The sequence below is a fragment of the Chelonia mydas genome, chromosome 18 (genome assembly GCF_015237465.2).
Source record: "Chelonia mydas isolate rCheMyd1 chromosome 18, rCheMyd1.pri.v2, whole genome shotgun sequence".
In the NCBI taxonomy this organism is placed as follows: domain Eukaryota; kingdom Metazoa; phylum Chordata; order Testudines; family Cheloniidae; genus Chelonia; species Chelonia mydas.
In genome coordinates this window covers 13,284,306-13,300,247 of record NC_051258.2, presented here as the reverse complement: position 1 = coordinate 13,300,247, position 15,942 = coordinate 13,284,306, and the positions used below count along the sequence as shown (strand labels likewise).

At 47.2% G+C, this 15,942-nt stretch overlaps 1 protein-coding gene across 2 annotated transcripts in view; it reads left to right on the top strand.

Annotated features, from left to right (window-relative positions):
• The window catches only part of CA6 (carbonic anhydrase 6), a 38,208-nt gene extending 31,170 nt beyond the window's left edge, over positions 1-7,038 (top strand). Inside the window, exons 8-10 of one of the 2 annotated variants that reach the window (XM_043531609.1) lie at positions 527-650; positions 2,322-2,420; positions 5,409-7,038. In XM_043531609.1, the coding sequence (XP_043387544.1) occupies positions 527-650; positions 2,322-2,420; positions 5,409-6,022 (837 nt within the window). In that variant the 3' untranslated portion in view covers positions 6,023-7,038. The remainder of the gene's footprint in view (positions 1-526; positions 651-2,321; positions 2,421-5,408) is intronic. The other variant, XM_037881394.2, reaches the window with a different exon arrangement.
• The last annotated feature ends 8,904 nt before the right edge of the window (positions 7,039-15,942 follow it).

Sequence of the window (15,942 nt, the reverse complement as noted above, 5' to 3'; positions counted from 1 at the left end):
TTCCTCTTCCACTTAGTCCAGCCATTGCCCCTGAGCCTGACAGGTGCCGTGCTCCTGTTCTACTCCTGTGTGTCCCTCAGTTCTGACATTGCAACACCCTGATTCTGGGCCTCTACACACCGCTGCTGGGAATGAGCCTCCCCACCCGGGGAGCAGACTCATGCTAGTGGGGCATGAGGTAGTGCACTAAAAATAGCCATGGGGTGTTGCAGCAGGTGCAGGAGAGCAGGCTCTCAAGCCCAACTGACCCCATGGGTCTGAGCCCGAGTCTGCACCAGAGCTGCACTGTCCACCCTGTGATTTTTATAGCGCGCTAGCTCGAGTCAAGCTGGTGTGAATCTGTCGAGCTGGTGGGGAGGCTCACTTCCAATGACAGCGTAGACATAGCCTACCTAGCTCTGCCACTGTAAGGACTCATGAGACACGATCTGCAGCTACCCCACTCTCGGTCTGGCGAGGGGTGTTTTTTCTTTCAAAGAGCTAGCCACCCATTTCCCCCTCCATAACAAGCCCATGTTGCTTAAAGATCAAGCTGCTGGAGAATACCTTGCTGGACTGGCAGAACAACACCCTGAGGAATGACTATCGCCACGCTCAGCCTCTCAATGACAGAGTGGTGGAATCATCTTTCAAAGCCAAAGGCGCCAAAGGTAAGAGGGGGGGCTGGGATTGGGTGCCTGGGGTAGAACACAGCATCACAGGGGTGGCTCCAGGTGGGGCACAGGCCTGCAGGTAAGGAATGAGAAACTATTCGAAGTGAGTTTCATTTGCAATCAGTTAAGCAGAGAACCCAAGACCTTCACACTCAAGTAGGGGTTAACGGTACCCTCGGACTATGGGTAAGGAAAGGTGCAGGGGTGTATTGTGTCCAAGTGCCATGACAGCTCTAATATCTACTAGCAGAAACAACATGATCTATCTAAGGTACTTATATGGCTCCTATTACTTTACTACCCAAGCGCTTCACAATCTTTAACAGATTTGTCCTCACAAGCGCTGTGTGAACTAAGGAAATATTATCCCCAATTTAGAGACAGGGAGCTGAAGCACACAGACTAAATGACTTTCCCAAGGTGTCAGTGTCTGTCTGTGGCAGAGCAGGAAATTGAGTCCCAGGCTAGTGCCTTACCTAGTAAACCATCCTTCCTCATCACAGGCAAGGATAAGCATGGCCATCACAGCATCACTGACTGAGCACCCACAATCAAGGGCTTTTTTTTGAGAGAGAGAGAGAGAGAGAGAGAGAGAGCTTTTTGCATATTGAGCCCCTTGCAACATGAACTGTTTGCCAATGCAACTGAAGTGAGTGCCAATGCTAACAGAGGGTGCCTGGAAAGGATACCTGGGTTTGTGAGAATTTGGAGGCTTATGATGCATCACCACTTGTTGTGCAAGACCCAGTGTGTTTGCTGTAGCATAGGTTTGGACCTTTGTCCCAGCACCTTTGACCCCCAGTGGGAAGAACATTAGCAATAAACTAACAGGGACAGTTTCAGACACAGGGGACCTACCATGTTAAAAATCTCTCTCCAGATTCATAGACCACTCGACAACTCACCTTTGCTCAGTGTCTTTCATACAAACCATATTGTGGAATGCTTTGTGGAGTTTAACAGCAGGAAAGCGAGAAGGAGAGAGAGGGACACACACACCCAGGGAGAAATGGTCACAAGCCAAACTCAGGCTAGGTGTAGCCAAGAAGGGTCAACCCATGGGCTTAGTCTAAACTACAAAGTCTTGTTGACATAGCTATGGTAACTAGGAGGGTGGGGGAAGGAATTGCACCTCCTAGCCAACACAACACAACTCCTAGCCAAAACTATGCTGACAAAATTCCCAGTGTAGATGCAACGATGCCAGCAGAAGTGTATCTGTTGGCTTAGCTAATGGTTTATTTGTGTTGGTCCAACCCCCCCTTCTATCAGCTTATGCTGCATCTCCCCCAGGGGGCTCTGCCAGCGCGGCTGTAGCAGTATAGTCATACTGTACTGGCAAAGCATCTGTTGTGCAGATAAGCACCTGATCCCATGGAAGTCTGCGGTAAGACGTTCACTGCTGTCAAGGGGAGTAGAACTTGGCCTGCTCATCAAATGGTGGCAGTTTTGCCTCTGTTCTCTTAACAGACGGCAAAGATGAGGCCATGTAGCCAGGAACAACTGCCCACTCAAACAATTCCCCACCCCAAGTGCTGCACAGGGGAAAGAGACCTCAGTTTAAAAGGGAGGTGCCCCAAAAGCTCCCGGTGTTTGGAAGCTGGAGAAATATCCCAGCTGACCATGAATCGATGTGTATCAGTGATTGCTGTTCTCTCACTGATCTAGAACTCTGTCTGCCAGAAGAACTCAGCTCAAAACTGGAGCAAATACACACTCAGCTCCAGGAAATGAAGAAGCATCTGCTGGCTGGAGTGGGCCTGACCGGTAAGACACTTCCAGCCACTTCTATTTCCATGAGATTCACTTGCACAGGAAGTCACTATCTATATCTTCGTCTAATGGGGAGCCCACAATGTCTCTGCCCGTAGATGCGTCAGCATCAGCGGGTGCTGTGTGGACATATGAGTAGAATTTGGTCCTTTTTATGGTTCCGCTGGAGAGTTTCCATCAGTCGTAGCATAACTAAGCTTAACTTAAGGCCAGCTGTTAGACAGCCACTAACATCCCATTACCCTACTCTAGTGGCTCCGGAGATCAGCACATGAAAGAATTAAAACTCAGAGCATTGCTATGGAATGGAATGGAATATGATTATCCCCATTTTACTGATGCGGGAAACTGAGGCATTGAGAATTAAGTGACTTGCACAAAACAAGTCAGTGAAAGAGCCAAGAAATGAACCCAGCTCTCCTGACTCACTGTCCTGTGCTGTGACAACAAGACCAGCTTTCCTCCCAAATCAGATCCATATTTTGGAGGATACGAATTTAATTTCCAGACTCACCTCCTCATTCCCAGATACGCCTGCATAGAAATAGACTCTTGTGCATATATAGGTGGCATCTGCTACATTCATAAAGTCATGGCTTCCAGGAATCATGTCCCCTTTAATCCCAGAGGCTCATTTGTCAGGCATTTAAAACCAACAAACTAGTCTTGTATCAATTGGAAATCTATCAAGAAAGATGGGCCATGCCTGGACCTTGTCAGCTGAGCTGCCTGCCCCACACAACCCTTAATTTTGGGAGTTCAGATTAATTGGGACCTGGATCCAAACTGCTCCTGGTTTTGATTTACAGAACTACATATCAGCAACATGAAATTGTACCCATCTCTACCTGAAATAATTATTATAGCCGGGGGAAAAAGGTGCATTGGACCTGAAATACACCTCACCCCCCCAGATATCTGCCCATATGTTCATACGACCCCCCACCCCCACCCTCACCTCATTTACTGGTATCTTCAGGCATGCTGGTCAGTTGCAATGAGATGTTATTCCAAGAGAAGCCCCCTGAACCAACATTGGAGGAATAGGCTTCAAGGTTCCTTCCCCACTCTGAACTCTCGGGTACAGATGTGGGGACCTGCATGAAAAACCCCTAAGCTTAATTTTACCAGCTTAGGTTAAAACTTCCCCAAGGTACAAACTATTTTACCTTTTTCCCTTGGACTTTATTGCTGCCACCACCAACATCTAACAAATATATAACAGGGAAAGAGCCCGCTTGGAAATGTCCCCCCCGCCCCAAAATCCTCCCAAACCCTACATTCCCTTTCCTGGGGAAGGCTTGATAAAAATCCTCACCAATTTGCATCGGTGAACACAGACTCAAACCCTTGGATCTTAAGAACAATGAAAAAGCAATCAGGTTCTTAAAAGAAGAATTTTAGTTTAAGTAAAAGAATCACCTCTGTAAAATCAGGATGGTAAATACCTTACAGGGTAATCAGATTCAAAACATAGAGAATCCCTCTAGGCAAAACCTTAAGTTACAAAAAGACACAAAAACAGGAATATACATTCCATTCAGCACAACTTATTTTATCAGCCATTTAAACAAAACAGAATCTAACGCATATCTAACTAGATTGCTTATTAGCCCTTTACAGGAGTTCTAACCTGTATTCCTGCTCTGATCCCAGCAAAAGCAACACACAGACAGAGAGAACCCTTTGTTCTCCCACCCCCCAGCTTTGAAAGTATCTTGTCTCCTCGTTGGTCATTTTGGTCAGGGTGCCAGCGAGGTTATCTTAGCTTCTTAACCCTTTACAGGTGAAAGGGTTTTTCCTCTGGCCAGGAGGGATTTAAAGGTGTTTACCCTTCCCTTTATATTTATGACATAGGTCAATCACAGAAACAACATTTATGGAAAGTACCACTCTTTTGGGGGGGGCGAGGGGAGGGAATCTTAAGGGTTGAAGAAAGAAAGACACACCATTGCAAAGTTCTCTGCCCCAAATGTAGGTCTTTCACATTCTCCTCTCCCCCTGTGCTCCGTTACATGCTACCATCCAGAATTTACAAAGTTAAACTCCTCTTTTCTTCCTTCTTTCCCAATTTTTTGAGGGATTTTGCTGCCCAGGAAAGCGAGGAACCAATAGCTTATCACCTCCTATGCCTGTCCATTCCCGATAGTCCTGTGTTATCCTCTTGGCCACAGTCTCTCCTCTCTGCAACCTCCTCAAATCCAGCCTTAAAGACTTTTGTGCTCCTACAGTTCTTGGACCACTTACAGCTGCTTGCATGTGAATTATTGTCAGGCATGTTTGTACTGGGAGGGGGCTGGAATTCTTCAACTACAATTTTTTTTAAACAAAAGCCACCTTTATTCAAAAATGAAACATCGTTAAAAAAGTGGTTTGCTTTTTAAATGTTCTGGAGGTTTTTTTAATGACACCTGGAAATGAAACTTTCATTTGGGGCTCCTTCCCCTTTCTACCACCCTTCCTTTTCTACTGGCAAAATGGAAAAAAGGAATAAAGGGGAGGGAGGGGGGAAATTATAAAAGAGGAAGGAATGAAAGGAGTGGGAGAAAGAAACCCTGCAAATTGACTTTTTTTTTTAAACAAAAAAAAATACGTTTTTGCACAAAGTTTCAAAAAAAATTGAATGAATGAAATAATGGTTCCTTTTCAAAATCTGTGGAACAAATATTATTCACATTTTTCTGGATTTTTTTAATGAAAGATCTTTCCCACTTTTTGCTCAGCTCTGATGGTATCAGTCCACCTTTCTCAGAGCTTCTGGGCCGGGCCTTTGCATGTTAAAGCATTTGGGGTAAAATGTTGCATGCGCTTTCAAGGCCATAAAGATAATACAAGGAGTACTAGCTGACGCCAGCTAAGACTCTGGCATAGTTTTGCCAGTGCAGCTGTGAGCTGTGTCCACACATGCCCTTGCCCTCTGTAGACGCAGGATAGCATGTCTCTAAAGATGCATAATGGCTGGTTGATGTTTGGTTATTTCAGGCCTTAAATCTAGTGCTTTCCCAGCTTTCTACTTTCCCGCTGAAAACATCATGAGCTATGTGGCCGTCCGGCCCCTCCGTGACATGAAGCTCCAGGCCTTCACCTTGTGCTTTTGGATCCAAGCCCAGAATCGAGGCAGTCAGACCATTCTCGCCTATTGCACCCAGGAAAGAGACAACGAGCTGGTGGTGACTGTGGGCTCGGCCGTGGGGCTGTGGGTAGGGGGCCGCTTTGTTGAGTTCCCCCTGCACCACAAGTCTGAGGAGTGGCTCCACTACTGCGTGGCATGGGCTTCCCACTCCGGGGCAGCACATCTGTGGCTCAATGGAGTGGTGGGGAGAGAGATGAACCTCCAGAGAGGGTACGTGAGCCAGGCCGGAGGGACGCTCGTCCTTGGGAAGGACAGAGATGAGCTCCTGGGGATCTTCTCCAACGGGTTCTCCGGGTGGATGAGCCACGTCAACCTGTGGAGCTGGGTCATCAGCCACGCCGACATCCGAGCGCTCGCCTTGTGCAGGCGCAGTGAGCTGAAGGGGGACGTGATCGCCTGGGGGGAGACCCCCATGAGTCTCTCAGGGGGAGTGGTGCTGGAGTCAGACCCCAGTTGCCAATGACAGCAGGTTGAATTGGTCCCCTCTTTCTGAGCAAATGGGGAAGCACATTTGTACAGTGTGTGATTTTTCTAAAGCACCTTGGCTAACTGGCCATTTCTCCTTCTGCTTTAAGTTTAGAGTCATTAAACACGCAGGATAGTGTGACACGCAGGGCCCAGACACCCCTCGGGGAGAATAGAAGGTTTAAACCCCAAAACAAAGCCGTGGAACCAACAGATTTTATACTGTGTTAATATGCTATAAAGGTCTACTGAGTAAGGTCTTTTTTGGATGCTTGTAATGTTCTAAAGTCAATGGTCATGATTATGCAATATGTCCACAGACTGTGATTATGTATTTATGTATATAGAAATCTGTGCTCATAATCTATGGTACAGCTACAACTCCACCTGACATCCAGGCAGCAGGCAGGGAGGGGCTGCTGCCTCCCGAGACAGCCGAGACTAGCCCCAGCCTTGTACAACCCAGCGAAAGACAAATGACAGGCCATTAGAGTTAATGGGAAGACACAGATATCCCAGCTAGAATTCCTGCCTCGCCATGAATAACCATGAGTCAGCATGGGGGGGAGCAGGGAGGGAGAGAAGACAAGTCTTAGGGACCAGCTTGTAGATGGGAGCCTGTCTGTGAACACTGGATTCCCCACTAAAGCGAGGGGGTACTCTTGGGTACCGTTCCAAGTCCCCAGCAATAGGTAGCTTGCAGTAGAAAAGGGATTTTATCCAATATAGAAATGTAATGCCTGCAACGGCATCTTTATGTCGGTCTACTGTGTGACTTGTATGGGTTTGCTCTTTCTTACTATTTTATCTTTGGATCTATGGTTCTTCTATTAAATAAACCTCTTGTTTATTCCCCCCCCACACACACCAGGTCATTGTGGAGTGTGCACCCCACAGTGAGCTGATCACTTCGGGGCTGCTTTCACACCTTTGGTATCCACTGCATGCATCCGATGAAGTGAGCTGTAGCTCACGAAAGCTTATGCTCAAATAAATTTGTTCGTCTCTAAGGTGCCCCAAGTCCTCCTTTTCCTTTTTCAAAGGGGGAAAGTCCAAGTGTCTGGTAATTACGAACTCAGGAGGATGTTTTGGGGAGACTTGGGACCCAAAAGGCTGTTGGTGTCACCCTCCGACGAGTAAAGAGGCTGGGGGGAGTCCGGGTGAGACCTTGTGCTTGTGGGCTGCCTACTGGACTCCGGGATTTGAATCAAAGCCCCAGAATAGAGGCCCCCACGATTACAGGGCAGGGGGTGACAAAACCTCTTACCGCTGTAGGTGATCCCCAAAACGTCACCCTCACAGCTTTGTTTTGTTTGCAGGGACCTGACAGGGGTTAAGCCCCCACACGACTTTCAGACTCAAGCATTTGTCAGCAGTTAAGCTGATTGATGTAGCTGCTGCCCCTTAGACAAAAGAAACACATGCACAGATCTCTCCCATACACAGCAGCCTCACACGTGGCATTATCTTCTTCTGTTCATCCACAGGGGCTGGGCTACTGTCTCTCCATCCATTACTTGCCTCCTCACCCCTTCTCCGTGGTGTGCTCTCTATGCATGGGCTCCACACTTCTCATGCCAGCATTACATCCTCTCACCCCTCGCTTGGGAACAGCCCCATCCTTATGTGGGTTCTCTTTCACCACCCCAGGGATCATTCCATCCCCCTGAGCATGGGATTATCTCGGTCCACTGCCCCTATGCAGTCATCTTCCCAGACCCCACCCCATTCCAGGATCTTCTTTCCTGGACTTAGGTTGACCTATGGGTCAAGCCAGACTAAAGCCCGTGGCAGTTAATTGCCATCAAACACCCATTCTTTCCATGGTCAAAAGTTTATTTTTTCTTCTAAAGGGAAACAAGTGAAAAATAAAACCTGAGCATGCAAACAGCCTGGCACCTTCTACATATGCTGTCTGCATGATAAAACTCTGATCCTCATTCTCTCAAAGGACAGGAGTACTTGAGCTAAAGCAGAGTCTCCATCAGCAAATAAAGCAAATAACATGCTGGTGAACAGTTCTGCTTCTTTCCAGCAGAAAGCAGCAACACACAAGATAGTTGGGCACAGATGTCTGAATAGAATTATTTGTATCTGCTCTGTAAGACCCTTATGGCAAAGACTAGCTTTAGATTTTATTTTACAACTTTAAAACATGAAATTAATTATAAAAAAAATCTAGACCAGTAAATGCATTACAAAAAAAGCACTCCAGTGCCCTAATGCCGCACTGCCCTTTTCTGCAAGGGCCAACACATTAGTTTTCAGAACCAATAGCATGCTCAGGAGTAGAATTAGTCAAGAACCAGCTCTGGAAAGCTCCTTAAAACCAAATTAGGATTATAAACAATAAAGAAGCTGAGGCCTAGAGTTTCATCAGTGCCAATAAATCTGGGTGCTCAGCTCAACAACTTGGGCCTGGTTTGGAATGGTGTGGCGCATCCATCAGAGGGGGAGCCCAACTCAAAGAACAAGTTCTGCTCTTCTGAATATCAGGGCCCCAGTGGCCAGCTTTTCAAAGTGTGCTCCCCAGGTTGGGTGCAGCTGTTCCCTTTGGCAAATATGTCCAGAAGTGTTATACATGGCATCTGCTGGGGACTTTTGAAAATCAGACCTTTATTTAGGTGCCATAATAGGAGAAGAGCTCTTTCAAAAAGCTGCCCCAACTATCTCAAGTTGGGCACCCAAAAATTGCATACCAGCATTTAGTGGACACTTGAAAAATGTTCAAGTTTAAAGAAAACGAATTCTACTGCTGCCTCCCCACCTGCACTCTTTCCTCCACCGCAGAGAGAGCAATTCACGCACAAACCCAGTATATTGCAAGGCTTGATTCTCCTCTCACCTTAATGGCCCAGTGGCATTTCTCTGTATTTGTGCATGCACAGAATCTGGCCCCACGTATCACAAGAACATTTTTCCTCCTCTCTTCCAAGTGGAAGCATAACATTCTGACAGCAGTAAAAGAAAGGAAAACACATGATGCAATCAACACACATGGGGGGGGCCACGTGTTGGACAGAGTTTGTTTTATTGTCACAAGAAAATTTACATGCATTTCATATATTCTTTTGCTGCCACTATGTGCTAAATAAGTGACAGTGAATAATTCTCCTCTGATTCCTTCAGAACACTTTGATGTTACTAGAGGACCATTTACCACTCATGCTTCTGGTATATTTTGTTAGAAGCAAAGGTTATTTCTCCCCCTTGTAAAAGTGACAGCACAGTGCCACCAAGAGGGGACCAGATTTCAAACACTTCTGTCTGCAGCTGCGTTTGTACCTCACCGATTTGGTCCAATGCCAATAGAAAGATTAATTCCAGGATCACTCCAGTCTCTGTTGGAAGAAATCCTTACTTCTATAGAAATTCTCAGGGCTTTACGGGGTTTTGATCTTAGAAATGCTGTGCAGGAACAGTTGATTCTAGCAACTTACACTTTATGAGCCTGATTCTGCTCTCACGACAGCATAAAGCGGGCATAACTCCCGTGAAGTCAAGCTGTGAAACGGGTGTGGGATCAGAATCGACAGTCAGAGAATCAAAGTCAGACAGTGGCATTTTGTGGGGGGAGGAAATCTGTACAGTCATTTCTTCCCCTTCCCCAAGAAGAGTAGAGCCAGTTCTGACTGTCTGCATCACGCAGACGGATTCAGATTAATTTTCACGCAGCCCTTTGGCCGACACTTCAGGACAGGTTTTCAGGCTTCCATTTTTGTGTCAGCAAATTGTGGGTACAAATAAGGTCACCTAGAGGTACCTGACTGCAGCTGCAAATATGGTACTTAGAACTCCAGGCACAATCATTTACTTACATATGCAAATAATCTGAACTGCACCTGGAAACAGGTGTAGGTTGTAACAGCTTAAGGCCTAGCTGAAAATCAGGCCTGCTTCCCCTTTGAACAGCCAGGCAGCACAGCCCTGTGCGTGTTGAAATGCCCCATTGCAACAAACAGACTGGGCCTGCAGACTTAGCCCTTCTCCATTTGTAATTTGTTTTCCTATCAGATTTAATACTTATCATTAGGCTCCATGACAAATAGCAGCAGACACGTCTAGTCTCACTCATTGGGCCTGAGACTCGCTCATTACCATGCTTTCTCACTCTCGCACGCATTCCTAAGCTTATCTCACTCATTTTGAGTAAATATATAAAGGTTTAAAACATTTTTACTCAGGCTCTGCAAGAGACAATAATATAGCCGGGACCTCCTTGGAGATTGGAAAGCCGTTTTCCAAGCTTGTGTATTGTAGTAGCCATGGAGACAACAGGCTCATGAGAAGAGAGGAGGCTACGTGGGTTTTTTTGTGTGTGTGTGACTACTTGATGGTCAAAAAAATATGAGTTTGCCCAAAAAATGAGCAGGACTTGATCAAAAGCTTGCAGGTTCTGCCAAATACAGTTCAAAATTTACACCCCACTGGACAAATTCATGTCCTCAGGGATCTCCAGCCATCCAGGTCTTGGTTCCAACTAGCAAATAGTTGTGTTTATTAAAATCCACTGGTTTGCGCTGCATATAGAATTCCCACGTGCCCTAGACTTTAGTATGAATTAGGACCTCTAAGCATTTCATATGCAATATTAAGCAATGTACATTTTAAAAACAAACTATTAAGTGCTGGTTGGATTGAAAACATGGATTGTTGGATGTCGCTAAGGACCAAAGATGAGAGTCCCTGTCTTAAGCAATGACCTACCACACCACCTGGAAAGTGTCACTCTTTGGGGCTGTCAAACTCACTCTTAAGGACAGCCAACCCGTGGCATCTCTGCCACAGGCCACCTAGAAGGGTTATACAACAAGAGTGAGCCGACCGTCCTGACAAGGCCCTCAATGTACTGAGAACGTTTGCGATGAGCAACCGTTTGCGATGCAAAAACCTCTTTCAGCCTTCGCCGTAACAGCCGCGTGCAGAAGTTTTCATCAAATCAGATTTATTTACAGCTACAAACCAATCGTTCCAGCACAACGTATCAAGAGCCCTTTCTGCATTAAGGGCTAATGTTAACCTCTTCCTCACCAATTCTTTCCTGGGACCTCCCCCTTTCGCTAGCCATTGCCACATCAAGGATCTTCACACTTCTGCCCACTGGCTCTCAGAGGCACCAGCTTCCTCTGTCTGGTTAGGAGGATTACAGCAAAGGGCCAACCACTCAGTTTTCCTTGTGTTGCCAGCACACAGTGCTCAGAGGCAAAACAACAGCAGGGGTTCGTTGCCCGGTGTGCGTCACCCAATAAACACAACGCGGTGGAGAAGCAGAAAAGTTTATTTGGAATTCCAAAGAAACGTACAGGGAGAGAAATCTCAAATCCTGCACACCAGAGCAGGTCATTACACACACTTTTATATTCCTTAGTGCTACTGCACTACACATCAGCCAGTCAAAGCTTTGCACAAATACTCTGCCTTCCTTATATGGGTTACAACAATGTTTATTTCCTGCAACCTCTAACAAGCATTCCTAGCAACTTAAACAACCAGCACATCCTGTCTGGCCTTGTAGCTGTCTCTCCTGTTATCTTTAACTTGGCGTCAGCAAACCTTACACTATGAGGCATTATCTACAACTGCAACATTGTTTTAAGAGCAAAAGAGCTTACTCAAACCAGCCAGGCCTGAGTTCTATTAAGGGGGGTTGACAAGAAGGCCTTAGGCCTTCAGCAGGGAGACTTCCTCGACCCTTATGGCCTTCCATCCCCTCGACTTAACTAGTGGCCATGCCCTGGGGTCTCCAACAATTCCCTCCTTTGAGAATTTCTTATTTCTGCTGCTTGAGTCTTCTCATCTTTATTTACTTACTAGTGGGCTATGCATAAAATTAAAATTTTTAAAGCTATGCAAAATAAGCATTTTTACACAGGACCACATACAACACAGTAAACATAACATGATTAATACAGGGGAAAAAAACTTAAATAATAGGCTAAACAACCCACTTAGCCACGGGGAAAGGCCCCAACCAGAAAATAAAGAGCCTAGCCAATCCGCCCCAGTTTGCTGATGAATGCCCTTTGCCAGCTGCTGTAGGCGTTGTAAATCAGTTTCTAAGGATGGCCCTGCATCTGTTATATTAAAGCAACACATGCCTGCGAACTTCTGGCATAGGTGACCATGGCATAGAAGCAAATAATTCACAGCCAGCCTGTTCTGTAGCATACCCTGACGTACTTCCCCTAACTCATGTGAGGGTTGGGCCAGGACGGTTGAGGTTAAATTAATGGCCTTTGCCACCGTGCAGGCAAGGTGCTCTACTGCGTGATGATTATGCACCACAAGCCCAGGAATACCAACTAAGGAAAAGGCCAGAGCTGCTGCCTCAGTCTCTGAGAATAAGGTTCTCTGAGAACGACGTTGCGTTTACTGCACTCTGGGCCAGTGCCAGCCAGGTATTTACGGGTACAGTGCCTGAAACAGCAGTACCGGTTAGGCACACGGCCAAGAGGGGGAATAAAATATACCCTCCCATCTACTTTCCTGCCTTCCCGGTGGGCTGCCGTTTGAATAATAATTTTAGTCCAAGATCCTCAGTGGAGGGGGCTGAATGCACGGTCCACCTTTCAGCCGGGGGGGGTTGACACCACTTTCAGCTGGGTATAATGAATTCAATTTTTGTGTCCCTTGACCTTTGCTGCCATGTGGGAGACCAGCAGGACGGTATAGGGTCCCTTCCACTTTTCCTGGAGGGGCTCGTCTTTCCAGGTACGTACGAGCACTGAATCACCAGGCTGCAGGGAGTGGATGGGCGAGTCCAAGGGTAGAGGCTGGGAGTCCTTAGTATACCTGTAAAGAGACAAAAGAACAGCAGACAGGGAACACATATACTGAGACAGAAACCCATTCCCCAATTCCCACTCTCCCCCTGACACAACCGGTGTACCATTCATAGGCCATGCCCTTCCAAACATAATTTCGAAGGGACTGAGCCCTAATCTACCCTTTGGGAGAGCACGGATGCGGAGCAGAACTAGGGGCAGGGCATCAGGCCACCGTAGAGAGGCCTCCTGGCATACTTTCGAGAGATGTCGCTTAAGGGTCTGATTGGTCCACTCCACTACCCCCCTGGCTTGCGGTCTCCAGAGTGTATGGAGTTTCCAGGGAATCTGTAAGGCGTCTGAGATGCTTTGGACGATTTTTGACGTGAAGTGTGTTCCATTGTCAGATTTTATCCACTGGGGAAGTCCAAAGCGAGGAATGATCTCCTTAACAAACCTGAGAGCCACTGTCCTGGCAGTGCAATTGCGACATGGAAAGGCTTCCGGCCATCCGCTGAATCTATTCACTATGACAAGGAGATACTTGAACCCTTGGATCCGGGGAAATTCAGTAAAGTCTATTTGCCACACCCGTCCGGGGCATGGAGTGGGTTCCAGGGCCGCTGGTGGCACTGGGTGTCCTGGTCGGGGGTTATTCTTTTGACAGACTAGGCATTCCGCCTGTACCTGGGCAGCCAGGGGTCTGAGTCTGGAGGTTATAAAGTACTTTCCCATTAGTTGGATAAGTGCCTCCCTGCCAGCATGAGTGGTTTGATGTAGTTTCTGTAATACTGGCAGCATTAGGCCCTTTGGTAAGAGGACTTTCCCTTCCGGGGAATGAAGCCATCCCTCCTTTTCCTGGAGACCAAGTTTGTCAGCTAGCTGTTTCTCCTCCCTAGAATACTGAGGGGTCGGGAGCTCCCCCACTGATGGGATAAGGGCATACATATAGGTGTTCTCAGTCTGAGGGGACATCAGGGTGGCAGCATGCTTCGCCTCTCTGTCCTGGCATTACCCCTGGTCACATCTTGATCCTCCCTCTGATGGGCCTTACAGCGTACCACCGCCACTTCCAAGGGGAGTTGCACGGCCTCTAGAAGCCGGAGGATTTGGGGCCCATGTTTTACTGGGGAGCCTTGGGCTGTCAGCATTCCCCTTTGTTTCCATAGACCAGCATGGGCATGCAGCACCCCAAAAGCATATTTGGAATCAGTGAAAATATTGACCCGTTTTCCTTGGGACAGGTCGAGTGCACGGCTCAGGGCCACTAGCTCAGCCAACTGGGCAAAGGTCCCAGCGGGCAAACTTTCAGCTTCCACGGTGTCATTGAGGGTCACAATAGCATAACCTGCCCTCCTTTGCCCATCTATCATCATGCTGCTACCATCAGTGTACCACTCATAATCTGCATTTGGGAGGGGCACATCCTTCAAGTCCGGGCGGCTAGAATATTGGGCATCTATGATCTCCAAACAGTCATGTTCCTGTTTCTCAGTTTCTGGTAAGAGGGTGGCAGGGTGAAGGGATGGACAAGGCTGCAGCGTGACCTCGGGGTTCTCTAAGAGCTTTGCTTGGTATCTTTGCCTGTGGGTCCTGTCACAGTGAGGGAGTCTGCTACTGGCAACTGAAGGGGTTGATTTACAGCAGTTCGTGCCGCTCCAGAGTCCACTAAAAAATCTATTTCTTCATTTCCCACCCGCATTTTTACTCAGGGTTCCGGGTAGGATGATCCGTCTCCCCTGACACCCGTATTCCTATTCTTCTATCGCCATCATAGAGGTACCCCCCCCTTCCTTCTTGTTTGGGCACTCATTCTTTCAGTGTCCCTCTTGCCGACACAGGGCACACTGATTGCGCCCCAGTCGTCTCTCCTGTGGGCCTGCACGTCCGCGTCCATGGCCCCTTCCTTCTCGTTCACTTCCCTTCGTGCCTGCCTGCACCGCCACTACCATCAATTTCACTTGCTTCTTCTCCTTCTCCACTTCTCTTAAACTATACACTCGATTTGCTGCTTCTAAAATCTGTGCCATGGTCATACCCATCAAATCCTCCTTTTTCTGTAGCTTTCTCTTAATGTCGGGGGCTGCCCTGCTTGTAAATGCTCCTTTAATAATTGCCTCAGTTTGCGGATCATTAGGATCTGCATTGGTGTACTGTCGGATCGGGTCTCGAATGCGCTGTAAAAAGGCTCCAGGGCTTTCCTTTGGATCCTGCACTACCTCACATGGTTTAGTCCAATTATTCTGTCTGACAGCTGCGTGACGGAGTCCATACAGTAGCAGCTCCTTATAGGAGGTGAGGTGGGTCATAGCCTGATTGTCATTTGGGTCCCACCTAGGATCCTTTATGGGAACCTGATCATCTGGGGTCGGGATATTGTTACGGTCCTGGTCATATCGCCTTTTTGCTTTTCCCCTTGCTTTAGCTATGACCTGTTTTTGTTCAACCTCAGTCAATAATGTTTGCAGAAGGACATTACAATCATCCCAGTCTGGCTTGTAGCTGCTAAGACATCCCTCAAAAACCGATACAGACTTGCTTGGGTTGATAGAAAATTCTCCAGCCTGTGCTTTGAAAGTGGCCAGGTCCATAGGATTAAAAGGTGCATGAGTATAGACCTGCATGGTAAGAGCTTGTCCTTTCTATTGTATTACGGGTGATTTTAGTCTCGGTAAGTAACGGGTATAGTCCAGCAGATGGAGCTCGAACCTCACTATGAGCTTCACTAGGAATCTTACTCTGAGCCTCGCTCTGTGGGGGCGTAGGGGCCGAAGGAGCCTCACTCTGTGTGGGTGTAGGGGCCGAAGGAGACACCGGATCTGCCATTACATTTGGGATGGGGGTCCGGGGACTGACATTAATTGCTACCTGGCCAATCGGGGTTAAATTACAGTGTTGTAAAATATCAGTACGAGACCACAAGGTCATAAACAAGTAAGCATAAGAATGCTCATTCCACTTCCCCGTTCACTGACAGAACAGGAGTAACTGGAGGATTATATTATGATTTAGTGATCCTCCGGGAGGCCACTGTTCCTGGTCCTCTAATTGGTACTAAGGCCAATCAACTGTACAAAATCGCTTCAATTTACCCTTAGTCATTGGATCTGATCCAAATACCTTCCAATTTACTAAAATACACTCTAGGGGCGTG